The sequence below is a fragment of the Leptonychotes weddellii genome, chromosome 9, assembly GCF_054177405.1.
Source record: "Leptonychotes weddellii isolate Sample4059 chromosome 9, ASM5417740v2, whole genome shotgun sequence".
Classification (NCBI taxonomy): Eukaryota; Metazoa; Chordata; class Mammalia; order Carnivora; family Phocidae; genus Leptonychotes; species Leptonychotes weddellii.
This window is the reverse complement of record NC_138377.1, coordinates 59719619-59747020: the sequence shown is the minus strand read 5'-3', so window position 1 is coordinate 59747020 and position 27402 is coordinate 59719619. Positions and strand designations below refer to the sequence as shown.

General features: G+C 37.0%; 1 protein-coding gene across 2 annotated transcripts in view; it reads right to left on the bottom strand.

Annotated features, from left to right (window-relative positions):
* PRKD1 (protein kinase D1) overlaps nt 1–27402 on the bottom strand; it is a 313593-nt gene that overhangs the window by 26524 nt on the left and 259667 nt on the right. For both annotated transcript variants that reach the window (XM_081829470.1, XM_081829471.1), the window contains exons 7-13: nt 27031–27235; nt 25473–25596; nt 23577–23654; nt 22017–22296; nt 20906–20958; nt 18774–18846; nt 16344–16450 (exon numbers count right to left, since the gene is read on the bottom strand). In XM_081829470.1, coding sequence (XP_081685596.1) covers nt 16344–16450; nt 18774–18846; nt 20906–20958; nt 22017–22296; nt 23577–23654; nt 25473–25596; nt 27031–27235 — 920 coding nt within the window. The remainder of the gene's footprint in view (nt 1–16343; nt 16451–18773; nt 18847–20905; nt 20959–22016; nt 22297–23576; nt 23655–25472; nt 25597–27030; nt 27236–27402) is intronic.

Here is a 27402-nt window from a genome sequence, read left to right as displayed (position 1 = left end):
GCCTGGGTGGCTCAGTTGGTTAAGCGACTGCCTTCGGCTCAGGTCATGATCCTGGAGTCCCGGGATCGAGTCCCGCATCGGGCTCCCTGCTTGGCGGGGAGTCTGCTTCTCCCTCTGACCCTCCTCCCTCTCATGCTCTCTGTCTCTCATTCTCTCTGTTTCAAATAAATAAAAATAAAAATCTTTAAAAAAAAAAAAAAGAAAAGAAAAGTTTAGACTAATATGTTTGCTGCATGTGGCCCTTGCTCTTATAAAAACCTTTATGCTTTTCTAGGTTTGCTAAAGAATACACTGAGTGGGGGGCACCTGGGTGACTCAGTTGGTTAAGCAGCTGCCTTCAGCTCAGGTCATGATCCCAGGGTCCTGGGATCGAGCCCCACATTGGGCTCCCTGCTCAGCGGAGAGCCTGCTTCTCCCTCTCCCTCTGCCTGCCACTCTGCCTACTTGTGCTGTCTCTCTGTCAAATAGATAAATAAAAGATATCTTTAAAAAAAAAAAAATCCTTTCCAGATTCCTTTAAAAAAAAAAAAGAATACACTGAGTGGTAGTTGAAAAATTTTTCCAAGAGAAAAATGACTTTTTTTTTTCCTGCAGAGCTGATATATAACAAATTGACATTTTTAAAGTTTATCATGTGTAGTTGAGACAAGGCCATCACAGATGCTTACTCATGAGCTGTATTTTTTGCATTGACCCAAATGACCAAACTTGTTTTTATATTTGACAGTAACAAAAGAAAAGAGAATAGAAAGAATCATGCCTTATTTATCCATATTCTCCATACTATACTGATGAATACTTCTTTATCCTAGAGAAGATAGTATTTGGAGACTGGAAATAAAAAAAAAAAAATTCAAGGCCTTATTTTCTATTATAATTCATATTACCTTTTTAATTCCTTAAGGGTAACTATAAGATAAGCTTCAACCCAAGCGGTCCATGTGACTTGTTCACAATTTTACTCTTCTATATAAAATATGAAATAGCTTTTCAACTTTTCCTACTAATGTCCAAAGTAACTGAATTAACTGAAAAGTGGCTTCATGACCACAACACTATGGCAGACTAGTGTTCAGAAGGAATTGTGCTAACTTCTCAGGCCTGCCTCAGGAACTCAGATAATAAATTTCATGGCAGAGTAATCTACTCCTGGACTCTCTGGCCATCTGTTCGTTGCATTTAAGCAACTTAATTTTCAGGAAATGAAACATTTGGTCAAGTACAGGAAAGAATAGTGTCCATTCACACTTCACAGATTGATGACATATCCACGGGGTGAATATAAATTATTCTGAAGTCTGGAGGAAATACCATTTGGAGATCAAGACAAAAATTTTCCTGATTCAAGTTGCCTAGAAAATCCTTATGTAATTAATGGAAACTAGTCACTAAAAGCAAAAGCTTTTATAAAGGTTACAATATTTTATCTGAAAAAAAAAGAAATAAGGATTTAACTAATCCACATTTTTAGTGAATGCATACATTCTATTTAATTTTTTGGATTCATGTTAAGCAATATTTCATTAGTACTTGTATTCTTTAATTCTAATAGTGTTGCTTTATTTTAATACTCAACTCTGAAGTCCAGTATTCATTCCATATATTTAGCTGTGATAAGTTAAAGGTGTCATGTTTTCCCATTCTTTATTCTGCCTTCAGGATTATTATACTCAAACATATGAGAGGTAGGAAAAGAGGAGACTTAGAATCAACATATCTTTTTAACAGGTTATTTAGGAGCAATATAGCCTTAATATGGGGACTTCTGACTACTTTTCTATCAAACACCTGAATGATTTGGTTCATAATGAGACAGAAAGAAATAAACTTAACAATGATGAGTCCAAGGTCTAAATTCTACATGGCATGCAGAACAGAAGGAAGAATATTCCATTACACAGTGGTGTTGGTGGGGACATGAGGTGCCTTTCTCAGAAGTAAAGCATTGTGGCAATGGCTTTGTTGATCCTCATTACTGCCCGTTTGCCAGGGTTGAGAGAAGAGCACACCTTCTTATCTATTTTCCAATCACATTCTCTTACAATTTATACTCATTTAAGGACCCTCGAAATCACCACCATCTGATGCCTTATAAAGGGGAAAAAGCATGTAATTCCTGGAGAGATGCAACAAAAGTCAATGTAGAAAGCAGATGATTATAAGAAGACTCAGTAAAGATAATACCAAAATTGATAAGGGAAGCTCAGCTATCTCTCCTAAATTCCAGAATCTTATATCCAAGTGTCTTTTTTCATGTAAATGAATGATGCCAACAATGGGATCAGTGTCTTTCCATACAAACTTACTCTTGTGGTGGTGTTTCCGCTCTTGGTAAATGCCCTGCCATCTAGGTCAGAAACCTGAGAGTCATCCTAAACATTCCCTTCCCTCTCACTTCTAACAACCAGTTGGTCTCTGAAAGTTTTAGAGCTCATCCCCTTAATTTCTCTCACACTGAGAATTTCTCTCACATCCTCAACCATCAATGCCTTACTTTGAGCCTTATCTCTTTCCTAGGGATGGGCCACAGCCTCCCAAGTGATCTCCTCTTAGGTTTTGCTCTCCTCCAGCCCACTCCTCAAAGGGCTGCCACTGTGATTCTGATTATTCCATCTTACTTCCAGTTCATAAGGGAATCACCACTAGCTTGAGGAGGAGATGTACCCTGTTAGCGTGGCACACAGGACCCTTCACCATCAACTACTTATCCTCCCCACACCCCAATATTTCCCCATCTTTTCTTCTTCTCCTACATATCTACCCTTCTCTCTAGCCATAGTAAACTATTTTCAGAACAAGTATCACTCTCTCTCTCCTTTCTACACTTTCACACATACTTTCTCTCAGCCTGAACCAGACCATTTTGCCTGGTCTGAATATTTAGCGGTCAGGCAGCTTTCACTGACTCCCATAGTCTGACTTGGGTGTCTCTCCACCCTCTTTCCTCAATCCTTGATAAATGCTCTTTCAGAACAGTTAACATGTCATATTCAGTTACTGGTGAACCTGTGTGTCTTATCTACAAGTCTATAAGCTCCATAAGGCCTATATTTTATCTGTTATATTCCTAGTCAGTATAAGCCTAGTGCCTGGTACATATTAAATGTCCCATGCAAATTTGTTAATTTGATTGAAAGACAAATTCCTGTATCTCCTTACGTTTTAGTATGTAGGTAACATTCTTTAGGATTTAAATTATTTTACTGAAGAGATGATAACGCATGTCCGACATATTTGGTCAGCACATTTTGCACTGGATATGGTCTATGCTGGTATCTTCTCTTCATATAAGAATACAGTACATGAATTTTTCATTGTAAGTTCACTTGAATCTGCTAGTAAGCAATCTCAGGATTCTGATGATGACTAATATCAGAGATGCTGCCACTAGTGTGAGTTGAAAAATGATTTTCTGAAGTCTCAGGGGAATGACAAAGACCTCCTAGTGGTTTCTGGGCACCACTCCTTCAAAACATACCAGTTCTGGCCACTGCCCTGGTAAATACTTCAGCATCTTTGGTAGGAAGAAACCCATAATTTTCCTGCTATTTGGGTGATTTGTATTTATTTTATATCTAGTTCTCAATAAGGAGCTATTCATAGTTTCAGCTCATTCTCAAGGGCTACTAAGCAAGAGTTATCAGCAAGAGAAGCAAAGCAGCAGTTGCTGAAGGCCACCGTCAGTATATTCCTTCTAAATTATCCCTTTCCTTCCATGCCACCACCACCCCCCCACCGTACATGAGTTATGAAAACCTAATTCCTAGGATTTCATTATTGTCCTGAGGATGAGAAATAAAGCAATGAAAAATGGGCTTTTCAGATAATAAGGGTCACCGTACTTCTGCCTTCTTGTGTAGAGAAGACCTTGGGACTCCCTTCTCTTTCTCCATTTTTGCTTTAGCCCAGAGCAGGCGTGACTACAAGGAAAGTCTCAAGGCGTGGAACATAATTTCAGGAGCACAGTACCTAGAGACAGAATGCCAGAGTGTACTGGAGCTCTGCACTTCCCAGCTCGACTTCCATTTCTTTGTACGTAAAATGGCATAAGAATAATGTGTCTAACGATGGACTCTGAAAAACAAACTGAGGGTTCTAGAGGGGAGGGGGGTGGGAGGATGGGTTAGCCTGGTGATGGGTATTAAAGAGGGCACGTACTGCATGGAGCACTGGGTGTTATGCACAAACAATGAATCATGGAACACTACATCTAAAACTCATGATGTAATGTATGGTGATTAACATAACAATACATTTTTTTTAAAAAAAAAAAGAATAATGTGTCTAATTTTGAAATGTGACTAGGACTTAATCATTTAATGTGTATAAAATACCTGAAATCATGCCTGATATATAGTAAAGGTTAACTGATAATATTATTAGGCAGATTTTCTGTCATTTTAAAAAGCTCTGGGTTACATTTCTCTCTCTAGTTTGATACCTGAAAGTTTACAGTAAGTGGCAGCAAAGAAAATTTCCTTTTGCCGTTCATCTAACAGAGGCTACGGAGCAAGTGTGAACGGCCACAAACTTGCACCTTCTAATGTGTCCTCCCCCATCTTTCCCCTTGCTGTGTTTTTAGACCTCAGTGATGGCAGAGATGCATCTACTCTGAGGTCAACCAAGCGAGGGCTGTGTTGCACTAGGCGAAGGCCCTCCTGGCCTCAGGTGAGAATGGAGATCACCTGGTTGTTGCATGTAAACGTGTGCCCATTTCATGCTCAGTTGGCCAAAGGCCTACAGTTTACATGAGGTCCTACTTTAAGTAGTTATCTTTTAGCATTTTTGGCAAATTTCATCTGCAAACTTTTAGGAAGGGACTTGATAACAACCTAGAACAAAATAAAGCTAACATGCACTGTCAGAGGAATAAAGGCATACAGCATTACTTCAACCACAAGACCAGCTATAATAATCCATCCTCTTATATATAGCTATCACTGGCTGACACTGAGATCAATGGGGCCACAATCAAACTTAACCCACTTGACTCTTGGACCTCAGAAACGTTCATATAATTTTTGGTAAGAATTGTCTGCTCATACCATCCATCACAACTGGAATGTAATTTACTTTGGTTGTAGCAGTAGTTAGCACAGATTAATGCTAGTTTAATACAGTCTGAAATTCTGTGAGAGAAACAGTAAGTTGAAGCATCTTCATTAACTGCTAAAAACAAGAGATATACCTGTGTTGTACGTGGCTCTCAAGACAGTCAACTTGCAGGTGGCCAGCTTGTAATGAACAGTCTACTACAACATCTTAAATAGCTTTAAGTCTTGTGTATTGTATTAGGTAACACTGGCCCAAGAAATAAAAAAGAAAAGAAAAAGAAAAAGGACCAATTCGATATTTGCTCAGCAAGAAAATCAACTGAGGGCTGATGCATGATTTTGTATTCATGTATACCCATAAACCTATCTACACATCTCTGAGTCATTCTTCTCTTCATCAATTCTGGAAATGCTTCAATCTAGCTTTAGATTCCAGGGTTGCTGCAAACACACGATAAATATAATGAGTCCTCTTCTTACCCTCTAAGAGAAGAAGCTAAAGGGAAATATATATAAAACAATACTTTAAAAACCCTCCCATCAAAGAATAAATAAATAAATAAATAAAAAATAAAAACCCTCCCATCATTTTCTCTCATACTGTTTCCATCTTTTTTTTGACTTCTTATCAGGTAGAAATAGTACAAAGCTATGTGATATTTTCCATCCATCACCAGGAATCCTTTAAATTAGAGGTACATGGAAAATTTAAAAAACCAAATCCAGATGTCCTAAGTCTGTCATCTGGTCTGATACACTGAGGTTTCATTGGAATTAATGCTTATATATGCCTGAATTTGATACTGTAATTTTTGGGTGAAGGGGGAGTGGTTTCTATCAGGAGAACTCAGGACAGACCCCAACAGAAAGGATCTTGTACGTACTCCAGTACCTACTTCTTGACCCCTAATCAAGGCCAGAATTTTAAGTTGACTAGGTAAAAAGGTGTTGATATATGAGAGCCAACAACAAAGACTTCAAGGACAGAAAATTAATGACTGATCAATACCTTAAAAAAAATCAATGTTAGCAACATTTCACCCATAAAATATAACATCCCCCTTCTTCCATGCTATTACTGTTTGTGTTTAGGGGAAAGGCAAGAATTAAAGTATGGTTGTTAAAACAGAAAAATTGGAATTTGTAAATCAAGATATGTTTATTGTATATAAAAGCTGAAAAATGGTTCAAATATCTGATTTTTTTAAACTTTGCTATCAAATGCAGAGCAATGGAGACACATCTGGAACACTTTTTTATTTCCTGTTAATCTATCTGGCTAGAAACATGAATGCATAAATCCAATCCAGTCTTGGTGTTAGATTTAAAGTGTAATTTTTAACAAATCATATCACTGTAGCCCGGCTTCTATATTTAGATGCCAGCACTCCAGAAAGCATAACATTCTATTATAGCGTTAAATGATCTGTGCAGACACATAATCCTTCTGATGTCTTATATATCAGATAATGGGAAGTGGAACAAGTATATAGGGTCTACTGGACAGGAATAGAAGACAGAACGTTATGTGCAAAAAGGTCAAATGGTGATATTTCACATTTGTGTAAGCTTTCTGTGGCAAAACGTGTTTAATTGGCATATTCTCAAAATTAAACGAGTTCTTAATTATGGGGCTTTAATAAGTGAAAAGACTGTATTCACTTCCAAGACGTGGATGACCTGGATATCATACACAGCATTTTTTAAACTGTCTCAATGAGGGAATCTTGACCCCCATCCCCTTCCATGAACAAACTCAAAAGACTAGTGTTCTTCCAAAAATATGCCGGGAAACACTGATTTAAATATATTATTTAATTTAGTTCTCCAAAACATTCTTGTAAACCAAGTACAGCAAGTCAGAAGAATTCCAACTCATAATTAAGGAAATCAAAGTTTAAAAAGATTTACCCCCCCCCCAAAAAAGGGGAACAGTTTTGACTTGTAAGGAACCTGGCTTTTTGACACTAAGTTTTCACTATGACTAACTTCTTACTGAACAGAATATCTATTTGGAAAAATTTCTAAGTTCCTTTTCTTTTCTAATAATACATTTTTATTTTCTTTCTTGCTCTATTTTAGATACGTATATACCTAATCAATGGGCTTCATTTTTTGGAACATGCAGAAGATAACAAGATTACCTCAGAGTTGCAAAACATGTCTTATCTAAAGAAACAATTTCACGAAAATTCTTCATGCAATAAAATACAAAGAAATATTTGAGGAAATATAATAAACAGATCAGATGAAACAACAGAAGTATAAACAAACCTCTCCCTACACACTGAAAGCCAAATTTTGCCTATTTTTCTCTAGAGAAAGAAAAATTGACTCCTCCATGATTTTTTAAAAAATCACCAGTTTGCAAAACTTTTCACTTTCCCACCCACACTTAGCAGTATTATTCTCTGGTTTTCTATCATGATCACCTCTTCTCCACCTCCTGATCATCCTTCTAGACTAAGAGAACAAAGCCATTTACTTATAAGATATATATTTCATCTTGCTCAGTGAAGACAAATTGCCATGTTTTTAGGCAAATGATAAGGAATGCTTTATTACCTTATTGGCATGCTCTGCAATTCTGTATTCCCCTGGTTTCTTCGGTGTGGTGACATAATTTGTTCAATAAATATTTACTAAGGCCTATCAGGGGCCAGGCATATGTTAAGGTATGTTTCAGCCTGAGTCTATGCTTTGAGTCAACCATGTTCTTTGTTATGATGAAACAATGTGTCTTGAGGTTCTCTATTTACGGAATCAACATCAAGTTACAGGACCCGCTTTCTAGGAGCTAGACTTTACGACCTAGTGGTGATAATGCTAGTAACGCTTTAGTAAGTATGGAACCTTTACTACCTGCCAGGCACTGCGAAGAGTTTCACAAAATTATCACATTCCGAGTCTCACAACATCTCTACGAGGTTTTCCAGAGAAGGAAACTGAGGCTCGGACAGTGTAAGTAACCTATCCAAGCTCCTAAGAGCTCTTAAATAAGCCTGAGCTTTAAACCCAGGCATCTGATTCCAGAACGCATGTTCTTTAAACGCTATATTACACATTGCTTTAATTTTTTCTGTGAACTCAAGTCCATTTAGGACTGGGGTCCTGCCTGTTCTAACTGGTATGCCCCAGGCTCCACGACACTTAAGCCTCTTCACTATGATCTCACAACCCGTCTCAGCATATTGTCTGGTTTTCTGAATGCTGCCTGTGGTCAGTCTTCTCAGTGCTCCCTCTGCCTGTTATGACATCCACCTTGACAAGTTGCCTTGATGATTCCTTATTTTCCTGACTGGCAGGGCTTCTCCTACAGCTCATTCTATTTCTAAACCCATGTACCACCACAGTATAGTTCTAGGTTACCAAATCCCCTCTTGATCTTGAGGTTCCGCTGTCTTTAAAGGTATCGCTCTGACACATTCTCTGACTTCTTTTGTTCCTAAAGCCCAATTTTCCCCACAGGATTCAGCTTTTGAGACAGCCTGTACATCTGGAACAATTAACAGCTATTCTACAAACTCTTCCTCCTCCTCAAATACCATAATTTTCTAATTCGAGCCTAAAATTTAATGGTTCATGCAAAAGGTTTTATAACAAAGGCCCTTAAAATTTAATACAGTATGTGATTTAAGACAATTTTGTCAAATGTTAACCTATTACTTGTAATGTCTTCACTACTGTGCTAGGCATTGTGGAAACCGAAAACAAGGGTGTTGCTGAGACCTTCAAATTTGTTTATAATATAATTATGACATAAGAAGTAGTTGATAAGTATTACTGCTTTGTATGAAGACTAGAAACCATACGTAAACAGGAGATATGGAAAAGAGCACAAGCAGTCAGAGAGGATTGATACATCTCGAAGATCAATCAAACGTGAATAAACCAAGGAAACCAAGATGGGCATCCAGGCTTGGAATTAAAAGCTGAGCACTGGCCAGAGGTTAAGAGTATGATGAGAACAGTAACTTGAAAAGAAGGACTCAGTTGAATAGGAGTGATAAGGTCCAGCATGATCACCTACAATGCTAAAAACAGATTTGATGAAATAAGAAAACTACTGAGCTAGGGAGGGATAGGATGGAAACCCACTAAAGACTCATCTGATTGTGGTCTTCAGGATGGACCAGGGGAAAAGGCAGGGTCAGCAAGATGATGACAGAGTGGGGTTGGGGGAGTGGGGAACCAAACTATCAGAATATCACCCATTGCAGCAATCAAGGCATGAATTTAAAAGTCTGGTCTAGGGGTGCCTGGGTGGCTCAGTCGGTTAAGCATCTGCCTTCGGCTCAGGTCATGATCCCAGGATCCTGGGATCGAGTCCTGCATCAGGCTCCCTGCTCAGCCAGGAGCCTGTTTCTCCCTCTGCCTGCCACTCCTCCTGCTTGTGCTCACTCTCTCGCCCTCTCCGACAAATAAATAAAATCTTAAAAAAAAAACCAACAACAATAGTCTGGTCTAGACTAGTGCCAATGGAAATGTTAAGGATGAAGCCAAGACAACTGCATAGCAAGAAAGAAGAGGAGCAGGGGCACTTTGTCACTACCAGCTGAAAACAGCAAATAGCCTCCAATGAGGTTTTCTTGCCTTTAGACATTTTTCTCTATAATATGCCATCTCCAAATGCTAATTTGATCATAATATTTTTTCAAAACATTTCAATAATTTACAATCACCCAAGCATAATAAAATCCAATCAACTTGGCACAATATCTAAGGTTCTCCATGAACTCACATGAAAGCCATTTCCTGGTCTTACTGAACACTATGTCCCACCACAGCAGTCTCCTAACCAAGTAGGCATACTCTTGGGGAACAGAAAGATTTTCAAGAGATATGTGAGCAGAGCATAGTTTTAGGAAAATCTGTTTTGTTTATATAGTTTTAAGAAAATCTGTTTTGTTTATATCTGTATCTTTACTGTAGCTGGAACACGGTGGGCACTCAAGAATATATGAGGAATGAATGAATGAATCAGACCAGTCCACAAATAACTTCTAATACAGATCTGAAAATATCTGTGTAGTTCTCAAATTCTCCATCCACATGTTTCCTTTCATAATCATTTTTCTTCCTTCCATGGATGCTTCTCACTTACTCCAAGTATTACTAGAGCACCTTGCCGGGGGGAGAAAAATCCCCTGAGAGAAAAGCAGAGAGAAAATTTGAAATACTGTGCCAGTCTGAAGTGAATGACTCTAACTTGGAAATCAATTCATCTGTAACTTGGTTTCTAATTCATGCTTTCATCAAAATTAGAGATTTAAGGGATTTATTAATGGAGAGAGGACTGAAATGAATTTCTGAAGATAAATCACTGTTTTTGTTTGGGCTTATAACTTGGCTCCTATAGTTTAAAAAAAAGAAAGAAAATTGTTGCTGAATTCTGTCTAATTCAAACAACAAGTAATATTCACACACCAATTTATGAACTAAATTAAAAAGTCAATCTCAATAAATAGTGTATTTTCAGTAGCATCTTATTTTTTATGTTTAACAAGTATAGGTAAAATTTTACGGAATTAAGTTTTTACTAATACTTGTAATGATAACTGAACCCAAAAGAATGCTTTGAAACACTTATTAAAAGTGCTGTAATCAAGAAATTTAAAATATATACCTATTTTTACTGTAAATAATTATGAAAGGGGACCAATAAAAGATTTTCAATTATAAAAACACATTACATTAGAATGCAATTTTGTGAGAAAAGTGTAATATAGTCAAAGAAAACAAGCAATATTGTGAATTATATTGTCAAAGAAGAGCCCATTTATATATTTTTTTAAATGGTTGGTAAAGTATATCAAATGACTATGACAATTAGATTCTAATGCACACTTATAAAGGAGTGATATAATAGCTTTATTTTTAAATATCAATATTTTTAATATAGTGCAAAACTAAAACTCTTTAAATGTCTGATAAAATAGTTCTAGCTGTCATCTTAAAAATACACAACCAGGTACAAGGTACAACGTTTTTTAGAATTCTTTTTGAGGATACATGAGGAAAAATGTCTGAAAGCTGATCTTCTAAAATGATCTAAATTTTTCTACTCAATCTTCATAGAATATTTATTTTACTAAGGTGGCCCCTCAGCCTAATAACCCTTTCCAACATTTCTTTGGTTATCAAAACCCATGAATCTTTCAAGACTTCACCAATGCCATATTTCTCTTGGAACTGACTCCAACATTCGGGCTTCAGTCATAATCCATGATTTCTTTCACTATGCTTCCACAGCTATCCTGACTTGTAGTTACTTGTACCTGACTGCCCAGATAGATGATAAACATCTTAAAAGGTTTCATTCATTTTTATATGGCCCAGAGGCTCAGTATATCGCTTTGTATAAAGGAAGGAAGTACTTCGTAGGTACTGTTGATTGACTTAATATTTTTATTAATTGAGGAAAAGGGTTCTTGCCTTAGAAACTGGAAGAATGAAAGCAAAACAAAGCTAGGGAGAGAGTATCTTGCAGGATAAGATCTTAGGATTAAGTGTTTGGTTTTAGGCTGGTTGGTTTGGGGTGAGACTGGCCCAGCAAAGTGGGAGATGTCCAAAGGTCAAAAATATGAGACTCAAGTGCCTCTGGAAGATCAGAACTCAAAGATAAATTATGGAATGACCTGGAAAGGGATGACAGAGGCTGCTCTTAAAGTGGGTGACCTCATTCCGGGAATGAGTCCCACATTAGCATAGGCCAGTTAGGTGAAAGAAAGGAGAAGTTCAGGAAGAAGTTTGGAGAAACTAGCAGGGAAGGAGAAAGAGGATCTTGTAAATGCAGGGGAACAAATGATCAATGCTGCATAAGGACTGAGATTAGTCAAGTTGGATAAAGACTGAAAAAGAGCCAAAGGGTGACAGATGGGCAGAAGGAGAAAACAAGGCAATGGCAAAAGGACCTTGCATTTTCTTTAAGAAAGGTGTGGAAACCAAAGACAAGGGAATGTATGAACAAGAATGGAAAGAAGAGGAGAGCACAAATCTAAAGTGTGGCCACACAGAAGGGAGAATTGGATGCAGCTATGTAAGGCTAGCCTGGACAAATCAAGACCACATTTGGTTGTTGCTGCTGTTTGGTTTTTAAGGGAAGAGAGACTTGAATGGGAAGAGGAGTGCCTCACAAGAGAGAAACCAGAATAATAGAGGTAATTTTGGAGTGCAAAGGGATACATTTAATTTATGGCTTATAAAATTCTTATGTATTTTTTCTATATTATGTATTCTATATTCAGTCCTTGTTAAATTCCAAAATGCTTTCACACATTGTATCATAAACAGAAGTGCTAGTGTTGTAATTCTGACTGAACAAGTCCGTGTTAGTACAGTATACTAAATATACCAATACCATTTACTTTAAATTTTAAGTTTCTAAGTTTTGTAAGAGACAGTTGCCATCTCCTTGTAAAAGGTCAGTTTTCTGTGATATTCCTAATCATAAAACAATAATCTTCTTATTCTTATTTTGCTGACATGAATAGAAAAAAAAATTTTTTTAAATTTGCTATGTCTTTTTTTAAATCAAGATACAACTTTTAACATAATAATATAAGCAGGATCCCTTGGGGATTTTATGAAACATTTAACATGTACATTAACATTCCACTGAAACATAATAATAATAACGAAGTATTCACATCTAACGAAAATAGGCTATTCTAAATGATATAAGTAAGGGATGACTATGCCGTAAGATTCACACTTGCCTTAATTTGTCAACTATTCAAAAATATCTGAAGAGCTTAGTTTTCTAATGACTGAATCAGATTTTGGAAAGCCCTGACCTAGGTTATACAGCAAGGAGAAAATGGACAAAGAAAGAATTCTACTATTTCACATATTCCATATTTACACAACTCTGAAGTCTTCTATAAGCAAAGGTACTTTTCTACAAACAACAGAAACACATCAGAATTTGACCAGAGGACTAGAAGAGCTGCATGAGGAGGGATTTCTGCCATCAGTCACTTCAGCCCACACGGCCCCTTCTGGAGAATCTGGAGGAAGGGGACAGGGCAGAACTTGTGAGACTTCAGGTACAACCATAAACTAGGACTCCAGCTTTCCTAAGTAGGGGACTACAAGGCAGAGGATACCAAATGCTTCTAGGAATCACTTTTATATCCAGAGGGATGGAATTCTGTTCCTCAAGAGTAGTAGAAGAAAACCTTGCTCAACATCCAGTTGACTTCAATCATGGTACTTTTTCTGAACATATCAGTTAGTGAGTCAGAATTCTAACCCCCACTCTCTAACCCCATTACCACTTTGTCTTTTCAGGTCCAAAAAGATGAATTCTTACTTTTGATAAATATAAAATGAGGCAATGAGGGCTTTCAAAGAACTAACCCCATTAACCGTAGTTAATCCTTCTTAACTAACCAATCAATTAACCATTAATAGCAAATGCAGTCTAGACTTCTGCTACCTGGTTAGATACTATGTAGGACATTTTATGTGACAGGATGGTGTTTCTGTACAATTTTAATTCAACAAATATTCAATCAACAAATATTTGCTAAACACCTGATACGTGCCAGGAACAATTTCTGGTGTTCGGGATATATCAGTAAACAAAAGAATGATATCTACCCTCCTGATGTGTATATTCTAGGGGGCTGGGGAGAGAAACACACAACAAATACAATAAATGAAATTCTTTAATAGAACAGAAGGTGATAAGTGCTATGGAAGAAAAAAACATAGATCAGAGTAAGAGGGGCACAGGGGTAGGGATGGGAGGCGGTTTGAGTGAATTGTAGTTTTCAATAAGGTAAGAATGGTACTTATACAGTTGATGATATTTGAGCAAAGACTCAAAGGAGGTGAGCTTGAACTTCACTGTCTTTGAATACTGAATTATAATCTCTCCTGAGAGGCTGATAAATCAGACAATGCTTAAAGGGTTAAAACATTTTCTTTCAGGGGCGCCTGGGTGGCTCAGTCGGTTAAGCGGCTGCCTTCGGCTCAGGTCATGATCCTGGAGTCTCTGGATCGAGTCCCGCATCGGGCTCCCTGCTTGGCAGGGAGTCTGCTTCTCCCTCTGACCCTCCCCCCTCTCATGTGCTCTCTCTCTCTCTCTCAAATAAATAAATAAAATCTTTAAAAAAAAAAAAAACAAAAAAAAAACATTTTCTTTCATTTGTTTCAGTTGGGAGATAGGATGAGTCCCCTATATTTGAAATTTTGAAACAATTGGCAACTTTATGATAAAAGTATGAACTTCTGAATCCCGCATGTGCATGTAATTAAGCCAAGGCTTAAGAAGACTCATGGTACATGTTACGTGATTGAAAATTCAACACATAAATAAGTTGCAAACATCTGACTGAAGGTACAGCTGAGTGATTCAAATTAAGACCCACGACAACAGGCAGCTCTTTCTGTCCATGGGACCTGTCCCCATGCTGTAATAAAACCACTTCAAGAAAAAAAAAAAAAGACCCACAACAAGGATCTGTGCGTCTTGTCCCCACTGTATTCACTGGACCTAGGATGGTGCTTAGCTTATGCTATGTACTCAATCAATAGGAGTTTGATGAATAAAGTGAATGGTTAGGGACAGTGGGGATGAGGGATGAGCAATGAGGATTTTTGAGATTCCAGGCCATAATATGAGAACTGTTCAACCTCTTCACATGCTCAAGGGGCAGAATTTGACTTTCAACCTAAACAAACTTTTTTTTTTTGAAAACCATAATGAAAATTTTGCCAAATGTCTCTTTATTGTATCTGAGTTGTTGACTGTGCCTACTCTTTTAGAAGAGGAGACGGGAGGCAGTTTATGCTCAGGTGTATTTTATTTTTCTACCTCACTATAGAGTCAGTAGCTGATACTTACTGACAAGGCTGGGGAGAGCCAATTACAGGACCTAGACACAAAGAATTAGACCTTCTACATTGATCCGATCACTCTCTGCCACTGCAATAACATGTAGAATGACAGAGCCATGTTAACCAGGAAGCTTCCCTCTCTCGTGTCTGGCAAGCAAGGATAAATGTCTCTGTACATATGCCAGTCTGGAGGTTGGCATGTTGCAAAGGATCTGCCTTCAGGACACCACTTGGGAGTAGAGACTGGGAGAGCAGGGGCCAGGTTTGGCATGATGTCATTTACTAAGTTTTCAGACGTCATTAACAGCTCCATGTTGCCAAGTTAAGAATTTTCTAAAAAATCTTTTTTGGTAACTGATTAGCAAGCACTAAGCTATGAATCTATGAAACTGGCATCTTCAGAGCCTGGTTATCATCTTCCCCAGGAAAACATAGAACACTGTGGTAGTTCTCTGTGTTACACAGTTGTCCAAAAGCACAAAAACACCATCTTTAGAAATTCTGAGTCCCAGAAAAGTCTGTGTTATTTTTCTATGTATAGTGGGCATTATTTTTGGTTGTCTGAGCACATGAGCTCCTTTAGGGCAGAAATTGCATCTTTTTCAACTTTTTATTGTATGAAACTCAATAAATGGCAGTTCAATGAAATAATAAATGAAGAAATGCAATCTGTTTTGTTAGCCACATTCAAATGAAAATTATTCAATAAAGCTATGAATTAGAAATTATGAACAGCTTGCACAAGTACAGAATTATGGTGGTTATATAAAAACCGGGCATTTATCAATGGCCTGATTGTCTAGACTGAAGAGCTAGGTTGACCACATTTAGCAAACAGTTGCTCAATTTCCTTTCAGTCTGTGGAAAAAGTTTTAATGGTTACAAAAATTATATATACTACATAATATCTTTGACTAACATATTCTGGCTTGAAAAAGGGATTACTGTTAATGAAAGGAGTTAAGTAACATGTTCACTATGAAGGGAAAGGCTTCCAGTGAGAGACAAAAAGGACATTAATAATACCAAGACGATCTGATTCTCGGGCATACATTACTCATGTACCTGATACGCTGACAGTTCCATACTCAATTCATATAATTATCACAGCATAAAGGAGGAATGTTTATGAAGGCAAGGTCATTTACGATGTAAAACAAAATGGTCTCAGCATGTCCACTGTGAGCAAATGCTGAAACATTACCCATTTAATGAGCATTAATAATATATTAAAACCCAGAATTAAGTACATAAAAGAGAACAACTACTGCCCAGACTTAGGAAAGATACTACCCAGGCAACAGTCGGATGCTCAAGCTGCCTTTCCTGTTATTTTAAAGCGTTCCAAAAAAAACTACACCATAGATATCTGGAGACCTTTTCTTTGTTCTGCAGAAGTTGGGGGACAATCTTAGAGACTCCAAATGAAAAACAAAGATGTACCTGAAGAATTGCAACCTCATTACGAAGCTGGCTTTCTTGTTTGGTTGGAAATCTTAATTTGTCAATGATTTTAATAGCTACATCTCTTCCTGTTTTACGATGTTTTCCTTTAAAATAAAAAGAGGAAGATATTAGGATAATGTTATTAAATATCATCTATATTAAAGAACACCAGAATTTACAAGGACAATTTTGGGAATTACAAAAATGTTTCATTGAACACATTAACATTTCTAATGTGCATTGACTTACATCCATCAAGATTTCATTTCTTAGCTCCATTATTCTAAATCAAATATGTACCATAAAATTAGCCACAATTTAGAAAACAAAAGTGGGACATTAAAGGCTATACATATCACCAGCCTGATATTTTCTCATAAAAATATATGATTTAGAAACACGATATTGAGCTAGTTAATATAAACAATCTTATACCACCAGCGAAATGCTCTCCTTAAGAAAGTATAATTTTAAAGTCCTGATAAACTAATGCATGTCGTAAGGGAAAGAATAAAAAGCCTTGGTTCTTACTTACTAGCTTTGTGACCCTGAGCAAATCACTTTAGGCTTTCTGAGTTTTAGTTTCCTCATCTTCAATGGTAGGGCTGTTCTGAGCATCAGGTGAAATAAGATATGTAAGGTGCACACAGTGCCCAGAGAATTATACAAACTCAGAAAACCTTCGTCATCATCACTGTCATTGTCATCACAAGACAGGCCTTTTACATACATTACATCCCATTTAAGCCTCCCAACAAGCATTTTAGGGAATCTATAGGGCACCCTCGAGCTCTTAATTTCTGCACTACTATACTGTAGTAGGTATAGAATAGAGTAGTGTTAAATAAGTATGAAAATGAAAATGACCTAATTATGTGGGTTTTCTTCTTCACATACAAACCTGAAATTCCATGATACCTACATTTGTTGTAAATCCAGCGTTCCTTCCCTACACTCTACTCTCACTCTTCCTTCTGACTCCTTCCAGACTCTTGCTGACTTCCTTCTGACTCCTCCTTCCTTCACTCCCAGATTGTCCTGTTTTCCCATTCTCTACTTCCTTAACATCACTTACTCTTGGACGCACTGCCATCTCTATTCTACTTAGTCATTCCACTCTACTCTCTTCAGGGTCAGAGCTTCTTTTGTTTCCACTCCTCTGTCATGATATAGAGTACTTGACCTCTCTTCGATAGTCGTTCTCATCTGCTTCATCCCCTATGAGACCGGTCTAAACTTTTCAGTTTCCTTGTGGAGGCCTCTTCTTGGGCCTGCTCCTTCAGTGTCGGGTATTAAAATTATCTGGCACCTGCTCGTCCCTCTGCCCTCATTTCTCACCCCTACAGGATGTGCAGTTATATTTACTATGTTCTATATTGCGTGACTTTTTTTTTTTTTTGCAAGCAATGATTACACTGTAGAGCAATACTCTGTGCAGCACTGTTACACTGTTATGCATTAACAAAAAGCACAATGTCTGCTGACTCATCGGTGGGTTTCCCATAAAAAAATAGCATTTGAGCATTCTATAAGAATCAAAATTACTTCTTATTTTTTTTTATTTTTTTAAAGTAAACTCTACACCCAATGTGGGTCTCAGACTCACAATCCCAAGATCAAGAACTGCATGCTCTACTGACTGGGCCAATCAGGTGCGGCCCAAATCACTTTTTAGAACAGCATATAACTTAATCCACTAAAAAAGCACGTATTATACTATCATAAACAATAATGAGTGAGACATTGTGATTATTTCAGAGCCCTCCCACCTCACAGAAAAGATAATTTTTTTAAATATCCAAGAACTGAAAGTTGTGGTGTCAGTTTATAGGGGAGGTAAAGCATAAGTATTAAATGTTTCTTAAAGACTTGAAAAATATAATTGAACCGGCTAGAATCTAAAACAGCAGAGTTATTCACCAAATAGCTTGGCAATAAGGAAAAGGGTAAAAACCTAGTATTTCATTTCAAAAATTTAAAAAATGACAACCTTTATGAAATACATTGTCACAGATTTTAGAATTAAAAGATTATTTGTCTAGTTATGTGAATGGATTTCTTGTAGAGTTCTGATCAAATATGCTAAAGGGAAATGGAACTAATTTATGAATTATAACTTCCTAGCTTCTCAATAGTTTGTCTAAATAAACCAATATTTAACCAGCATTGTGTATAGACTCCGTCAACAGTTAAGCAAAAGAAGTTTTTTAGGAGTAGAAAAACTTCTCTTACAAGACAGAAATATCCAGTTCTCCAGATAGTGACTATCTCAAGAGAAATTTCTGAAAAGGTAAAACACAGAGAGATATACATACAAATATATGTACACATAGGTCTTGTCTATTATATTTTTCTTGGAGATATTACTGTTCTAAATACACGTAGCTAAAATTCCAAGTTAATAAAAATACTAGTGAGCTAACCTACCTCCATAAACAATTCCAAATTGCCCAGAACCCAGTACTTCATCAGGAAAAATCTGATATACTGTGCTGATGTCCTACAGGTGCAAGTCCAGGGAAAAACAAACATGAAATAGAACAAAACATTAGTCCTGATAAATTATATGTCTATTACATACATTACTAATATTATTAGATATTTTAATGTAAATGATAAGATTGTAAATGCTAGATGAAATGTGCAGCATCACTATAGAACTCAAAGCACACTCTTCAATTAATTTAATAGTGTAATATTTTTGCAAACTATTTGGTTCTTAAGCAGCAGAGGTTTCATAATGTTCAGTCAAATATGTTTTAACAGAGAGAAATAAGACTTATAACTATACTACGCTACTTACTCTAAGTATTCAAAAAGAGATTTGCTTGTGGGGATGGTTATTTAGAAATTTCAGGTTAAATAATCTTGGGTCCCAATCACATGTCTGTGTAAGTCCTGATTCCAATCACTTCACCCTTTATGGCTAGGATGGTGAGGATGCTTCTTTATCAACCATCCAACCCAGATGAATCTAAACTGAAGGGGCTCAATCACTGTGAGTTGGAGACACCACAAAAGGATGACAACCCATTGTGAAACTCTCATCTGTGAGGTAGCTATTTTTACTACTTTTGGAGGTCACAAGATCCAAATGTCTAGTCTTCTCTCTTTGAAATAATAATTACTAAAGAAAGCATTATATTTTAATCTATGTCGTACAGTCTCTGATTTGATGATTACACTCATGAAAACACAAACACCACTTTCCACTTTATGTATTTCTATTATATCATACTGAATTTTCTGCCTGTCCTCCACTCTTACAGTCTTTGTCCTTTCAGAAAGCGAGTCCTTTTACATCAAATCCTACCCTCTTCATCTCCTACCCACTCTTATCTTTTCCTTTGTGCTCCTCCCTATAAAACAACTACCAGTTGTCTCCATTCTGTTATCCCTTCAGAGTAACCATGGAGTGAGTTCAAGGTTGTCTGGAGACAAGAAAACAAATTAAAACTGTTCCAGTATTTTGAGCCCCAGCTTCTCCAACTTTTTCATATGGCTCAATGGCCTACCCCAAATTTTCAGTGGATAACAGTGGCTGAACAGGGTGGAATGACTTGACAGGTATCTAGAATTTTCCAAGAGGCTTATTATAGATTACCTTTATTTCCCAAAGTCTTCTCTGGCTGATCAAGAGCAAGAGGAATGTGCAAGTGTTTAGAAATATATTTCAAGATTAACAGCATAAGACTACAACTAACCTTCACTATGAAGTTTTCCCAATTCTCTTCAATTCAGCTTTGGTTTTCAGTTTACTTTATGCCAATTTAGCAAAGGATGCAAAGCTATAACTAGTGATGAGCAGAGTTTCATGGATTTTATTCTTTAAAAATTAAACTCACATAAGTGTAAGTAAGGCTGTAAACATTTTGCTTTCAGTCATAGGTATAGCAGGGAAAACAGAGCAAAAGGTCTGAGTCACAGGACGGGGTAGGAAAGGCTTTATTACATGTTGGCTGCCTGTCATGACAAAATATAATAAATTATCTCATGTTTATGATTTTCAAAAACTGAGTTGAAAGGATGGAGTTATGTGGCATAGCCGACGAGGGCGTTAGAATATGAACCCATAAAATATAATGATTTATGAAGTTTTCTGAGGTCTTGATAAGCATAAGTGACTCTAAAAGCGTTCACAACTCCTTGTCATAAGACAGCACTGCTAGGTAGCAATCAAGGAATGAGAATTTAAGGGCCACTTGTGCAACTCAAAGAATTTATTTTGTTTGGTATTGTGTTATATTGACCATTAAAATTCCAATACCAAGGTGGGCAAATGTGAGAAAAATCAGTCACTGCATTATATTTGTTTATCTGAGATGAATAATAGTATTTAGCTCTCCACACTACAGGATATAGAAAAATCACTTTAAAAAATCCACATAATATGTTTTTAAAATCTTATGGAAGAAAAATATCCCAATAGACCCTATTTTACTTTCTAGAAAATACTGAAAAATTAAAATGTTAGATAAATAAACGTGTACTTTAGGATACTCTTATTTTCCAATAAAGAATCACATTACCAAGTTTTATATTAGTAGGTACACACTCACCACATTTTCTCGAATCTGGCAATTTGATACCGAAATACTCACAGAAATATCTCCTGGAAATACATGTTAAAAAATACACAAAAGAAGTAAGAGAAGTAACATCAAAGCAAGCAGATTACAGGCTTTACTAATCAAGCTGCAGGCTGTTTTTAAATCACAGCAATTAAATGTTTCTAGGAAAATGTTCATTAGAATATTTCTTTCCTTTTACAATTACAGATTTACTCTGTACTTGGCTTTGAAAAATAATATTTTGTCAGTTTAGAGTCTGGAGTTCTGAAGCCTTGGGTTAATGCTGGCTGCCGCTTTACCACTCTGGTAATGTTGGGACAACTTAATCTCTCTAGGGCCTGATTTCCTCACCTGTAACACAGGCAAATCATTAATGTCTGCCTGTCGGGGTTGTTTTAGGCATTAAAAGAGACCTCACGTAAAATGCTTAGCACCAAAATAAACATATATAACCTATTTATATGTACATTGCTTTACAGATCAATTGAAAAGTTGTGATCAATCACCAGATAACTTATTGCAATACGAAAAACAGGTTCCCCCCCGATAAGCTTCATTATTAAGAGCCATTTTGAAATTTAAAATTACACATTTTTACATAGATATTCCTCTAAAATATCTTTTTAAAATTCATCCTCAACACCTAATCACAGTTGCATTTTGGTAAAATCTGTCTCATTCTACTAATGAACAGAGATTTCTTTCTGGGATACAGTTATCAAGAATTTCCAAGTACTCTGCACACCAAGTATCCTGCACAGAGTACCATGTTAGGGGGTTTTGAGGAAACATGTTAACTCACATTTGCAAATAACAAGACTGGCATTCCAGATCAAACGCAAGCTGACTAGATTACTCCTTCTTTTAGGACCAACAACAGCTCTAGATTCCTGCTATTACCTAATACACAGAGTTTACATGAATTTGTTCAAATTTTCATATAAAATAAAGAAACCAATAACATATGATCATTTAATGAGATACCTTAGTAGGTGTAGCAGCTTCTATTTGAGAGACCCAATGTTCTCTAATAAACTAAGTCATCCCCAAAGAGGCTCTCTTCATCTGTTCTATAGACACAAAACTAGAGCAGACTCACTGTGCAAGTTGGTTCCTGAACCTACAGTCGAGCCCTTGGGAATGACGGGCATGAGGGCATGCTGAATCGCCATCTCCCACATCCTGGCCACATCTGCACCAACACCACTGGTGAGGACACTGCTATTGGGTGGTGGGCTGGAAGGATTGACCACGTTTTCTCCCACGTAATACACTACATTGGCTGTAGTGATCTCAAAACAATGAGGATTGGCTCCATTAGGAATTAAAGCTGAAGCTTTTGCTGGTCCCAGAGATAAAATTTCTGATAAAGGAATTTCCTGTGGAAGAAAGAGTGTACTAACTGCAGTTTATCGCAAGTCTATAAACTTTCAAATAAAATTCATGCTAGGCACATGTGACAAATGACATTACAAATAGCCATCATTCATGTAAAATAGTTTTATTAAACACAGAATACTGTTAAGCAAAATTCAAAAATACCTTTACTGGGGGAAACTTTATCATCTCCTCTTGCCAGAAAAATTCAAGTGACTTTTTTACTATGTTCATGTGGCAAGAAAAAGTACAAATAGGTATAATGATTTTGAACCTGCATCGAGATCTAAGAATATAAATGATTAATTTTTATAATGGTGAGATAGAATCACAACACTTTTGAAATGCACTTGGGTATGCCTGGCTGTTGCTAAGTTTTAATTATCCTTTTAGGCACTGAAAATGAATCACATAATTTGATTCAACAGATGTTAATATAATAGTATAGCCAAATGAACAGTTTTAGTGAGGTAGACCACAGAGATTGATTTTAAAAGCAGTTGCTTTTAAGACAATTTTGACAGCAAAAAATAATTAATCACCACATTGTCTATGCAGAGGTATGGCGTGACTAAGAAATAATAACTTCTAAAATAAATTTTTCATTTAAAACTTAATGAGGTTTCCTTTTTCTGTTAGAGCTGTGTAAAGTAGACGCTGTGAGTCATGTCAACTATGGCTGAGGCTGCATTAATTTTGAAGGAGCAAGAATATACTGTTTTCACTATGAACTTCTTTTGGAACCATGTTTTACTGGGTGATACATTATGTGACATCTGTACTATTTCACGTAGAGAGACAAAGTAGAAACTGCTGCCAAATTTTTCTCTAGAGCAAAGTGCTCCTTATGCATATTGGCAATGCATGGAGACATCATACAATGTTTCTTAACCCCCTGGGGAATGTGTTGTAAGACTATAGATGAACAAAAAACCTGGATGTAGTGGATTTCAAGAATTTTCTTGTAGCTAATCTGCTGGACTTTGAATTTTCTAGTTAAAATGCACATATCTAATATACTCAATTAAACTTCCTCTTCCCCACCACCATTCCCTGGGGCCAGAAGCACTCCTCAGGGGAATCTGAAATTCACAGATGACTAACTTGGGGTCACAACCTGATTCCCCCCAGATCTGTAAACTACAGAAAAATAATAAATATCTCCTGGAACAAGCACAAAACTGTCATGTCTGTTAGACGTATTTTGTATTCTTAACACCCTACATTCCCAAGAAGGTAAGAGGGAGCAGGAGACTCCAATTAAGGCAAGAGCCATCCTTACCTTGTAGTACCTGCTTCCGGTGTCATTTTGAAAGAGGGTAATGCATTTGCTATCCAATCTCCAATAGTGCCGTTTCCGCTGAAACAGAAATTAGATTTAGGATATTTTAAAAATTTTAAAAATACCAAAGATTAAAAAAAAATACCTAAGAATGATAAAACCAAAACATTTTCCCAATGGAGACATAAGATCTGATGGGCTTTGGACCAGGAAGACTCACACTGAATTTTAGACTCTAGAAAAAGATGACTATTTAGCAATTGTGTGATAAGTTTCTGCATCTCCATTAGAGAGTTAGGAGTAATAAAGGAGATAATATATTTGCACCCAGTGTGGCGCCTGGCACTTACTGCATGCATAGTAAATATTTCTATTTTTTAAAAGATGTATTTATTTATTTGAGAGAGAGAGAGTGAGCACACAGGGGGTAGGGGCAGCGAGAAACTGAAGCAGACTCCCTGCTGAGTGTGGAGCCCAAGGAGCTTGATCTCATGACCCTGAGATCACCACCTGAGCCGAAACCCACACTTAACCTACTGTGCCACTCAGGTACATTTCCATTTTAGAAATCTATTTGACTGCTTGCAGAACTAGAGGTGGATTTGTAGTTTGTAATAAAATAAAAAGGGTTAGATATAAGAGATATAATAAGAGATAATAAGAGATGTAGAATTTATGTATACTCGTTATTTCAGAACATAAGGAATACCATGCTTATCCAGTCAACTATTCTGGCCTCCATTAGAGATGGAAGAATTCTGAATATTACAGAAGAACTAAAGAATATTTTGTTGGATGTCAAGTCTGACTCCATGACATCAACGTAACAAAGTCAGGGGAATGCACCAAACTCTATGTTCTCTTAAGTTCACTACAGATCTAAACTTCCATGATTTGGTGATAAGGTCCTTGTTCAGCCTAGGTATATGTTCCACAATTTTAGGGTGGGGGGGTGGGTGTATTCATCCTTTTAGACCAAAAAGCCCTAGCAGTATTCTTGATCTGAACCACAACTTATCTTAGACCAGTCAAATATATTAGATATGCTTTAAATACTGTATGTCTGCCATGTCTAGGAAGAACTAGAGGATGATATTCAATTGGATCCTATAGTAAGTCATGTAAATCTCTCTCCAGCAGAGAAGACTGATATTATAAATAGAGTAATTAGGTTATGGGTGTCTATTTTTCTAAAGAAATGTTGGGGATCCTATAGATAGGAGGTGAGTGGAAAACACTACCAGTAACTAAGAAAGATGCTTATCAGCAAATGCCAATTAGTTCAACAAAAACGAAGATTTTTCTTTTCTCTCTCTTTCACACATGCACAAATCTCATTCATCACCTATTAGAAAAATCTGGAGTAGTGAACACCTCAGACTACATTTAAAACATTAAAATATGTTGTCCTTTATCTAATAAAATACAGGATCACTGTATTCCTGAATAGGTCAGTTGTTAAGTGATCACTTAATTAAGGATTTAAAAAGTATATAATAGTTATCATTGTTTTTTTCTCTCCCTAAAATGCAGTGTTTTGTTTTTTTTCTTAAATTCTGAATCACAAAGGAGCATTCTGAAAATACATGCTGTCATTTTCATGACTGCTATAAAATGACAGGTAGACATTCAAGTTGTTCGGAGATCATCTCAAGTAATAGAGGTAAATGACTTTGTTTCCCTGAGATTGCTGTCTACACTTTTTTCTAACTCAGTTGCTTGCTCAACTACGTCTGACACCCAGAGACTATTAATGTGTTCCACCGGATCCTACGCCATGCCCAAGCAGAGGTTTGCTCCTGGTAACTCACACATCCCGCGGTCTTGACAAGGCACTAGCAACTCTTCTAATGAAAGCTAGTGAGCCAAGAGTAAACGGCTGGCTGTGGATCTTACCAGGGTGTCCTTGCTGGTGTAGTGGACCATCCATCCTTCTTTCAACACTGTGCTGCTTTTCCTCTTTGTGTGTTTGACAGACTGCACGACTCTCATGAGCGGGATATTGTTGCTTGTTGATGGACTTGAAAAGTCAAAATATTTTGGGAGAGAAATGTTTTTAGATACAGATCTTTTCCTGCATAAAACCTTATTTCAGCAATTTCAGAGGGAAAGTCAAAAAACATTCACATCCCATTTTTGGTGAAATGTATTGTCAGAATACCATGGGTCAGAGTCTGGATTACTCTGAGTGATAGGCACTTCACAGGTACACTTTAAAAATCCTGAAGCAGGATAATAATCACCTTAGTTTTTAGGTTGAACCGCATGGTGTTCAGTTTTTGGGGAAACACCAGCTAGATTACCGTCTTAGTGTACTGAGGCCACAGTATTCAGAATCACACATAAAAGCTTATTTGCTTACTTATCATAGACTACAGGCAAAATATTAATCATATGCATAATATCACAGAACATGAATTTGAGTCTGGATAATTTCATAAAAAGTAGAATCTGCTATTTAAACTCTCTTAAATAGCTATTGTTCACAGGATCCTTCATCTCTTTGCCTTTCCTTTCTGTCTCTTCTTGTCTTCTTCCCTACCCACTATGCATATATGCAAGCACCTCCCCCCAAACTCCCCCCACTTTGATACTACAGAAATGTACACCTTCAAAAGATAGTTCCGTCACAAGACTAATATTTTCCAGTATATTTCTTATGCCATTAAATGGAAAAAATCCAATTATTTTATCTCTCTACTCAGGAACAATTTCAGTTTGCCAATAAATACAGCATTTGTAAAACGGACACAAAAGTGTGAATACATTTTATAATGTAAATCAGAGGCTGGGAAACTTTTTCTGCAAAGGACTAGGTGTAAACATTTTTAAGCTCTGAAGAATACTTAACTCTGCCATTGTGATGCAAAAGCAGCCACAGACAATATGAATGGGTCATGCCTATGTTTCAATAAAACTTTATTACAAAACAGGCAGCAGCCTCATTGGCCATAGTGTGCTGATCCCTGATATAAAAAATGGGGATCATCTAGTAATCAAGAAGTACAGATGATCAAATCCCAATATAAAATTTCACATACTTCTGAAATAAAATACAGAACAGTAAGATGTAGACATATGTGATATTTGTATAAGGGGCCAGCTATAAGATAGATGGTGTCCACTGAGGTTGGCCCCTGATCTTTGCAAGTCCAAACAATGAACTCTGAATAAACATTAATTTAGCAGTAAACCTGTGGCTGGCAAATATGAGTAACTTTCACATGCAAAAGGAAAGGGATCACAGAAAGAGGCAATGCTAGAAAGGATGCAAAACTACACCTCTCTAAGGCTATCCAGACCTCCTAACTCCACTGGCTCTCCCCTAGTTCACAGCGCCTTCATAAACAAATCAAGCACACACTTTAAATTTCTTCTCCAATAGATAAAAATAGCAAAGAATCTTAAAAAGGAAATTCCCCTGCTGGAGTGAGACTGGGAGTGCAGCCCTCACCTGATGGTTCTGTTGGAGTCTTCGGGGTCGGGGTCTGGGTCCTGCATTTCCCCACTGTCATTCTGGCACTCTGTCATCACCACCTCAGCATCTTGAACCATTGCCTCTTCCATGTCATCCATGAGCCCACTGTTCCTTTCACTGTCATTGTCATCACTCCCTTCTTCCATGACCACATCAGACTCTGCCCCAGGGCTAAGCAAATCTAAAAAATTGTTTTGCATCCATGAAGATAAGCCTGGAATCCTAGAGTCAGGGCTTACGAGAGTTAGGCAATCCTTCAACATTATCAATTGGAAGCCCTAAAAAAATACTTATTTCAAGAATTGATCGTCTCTTTCCTTTTCTTTATTTTTTTAAAATTTTAGTTCA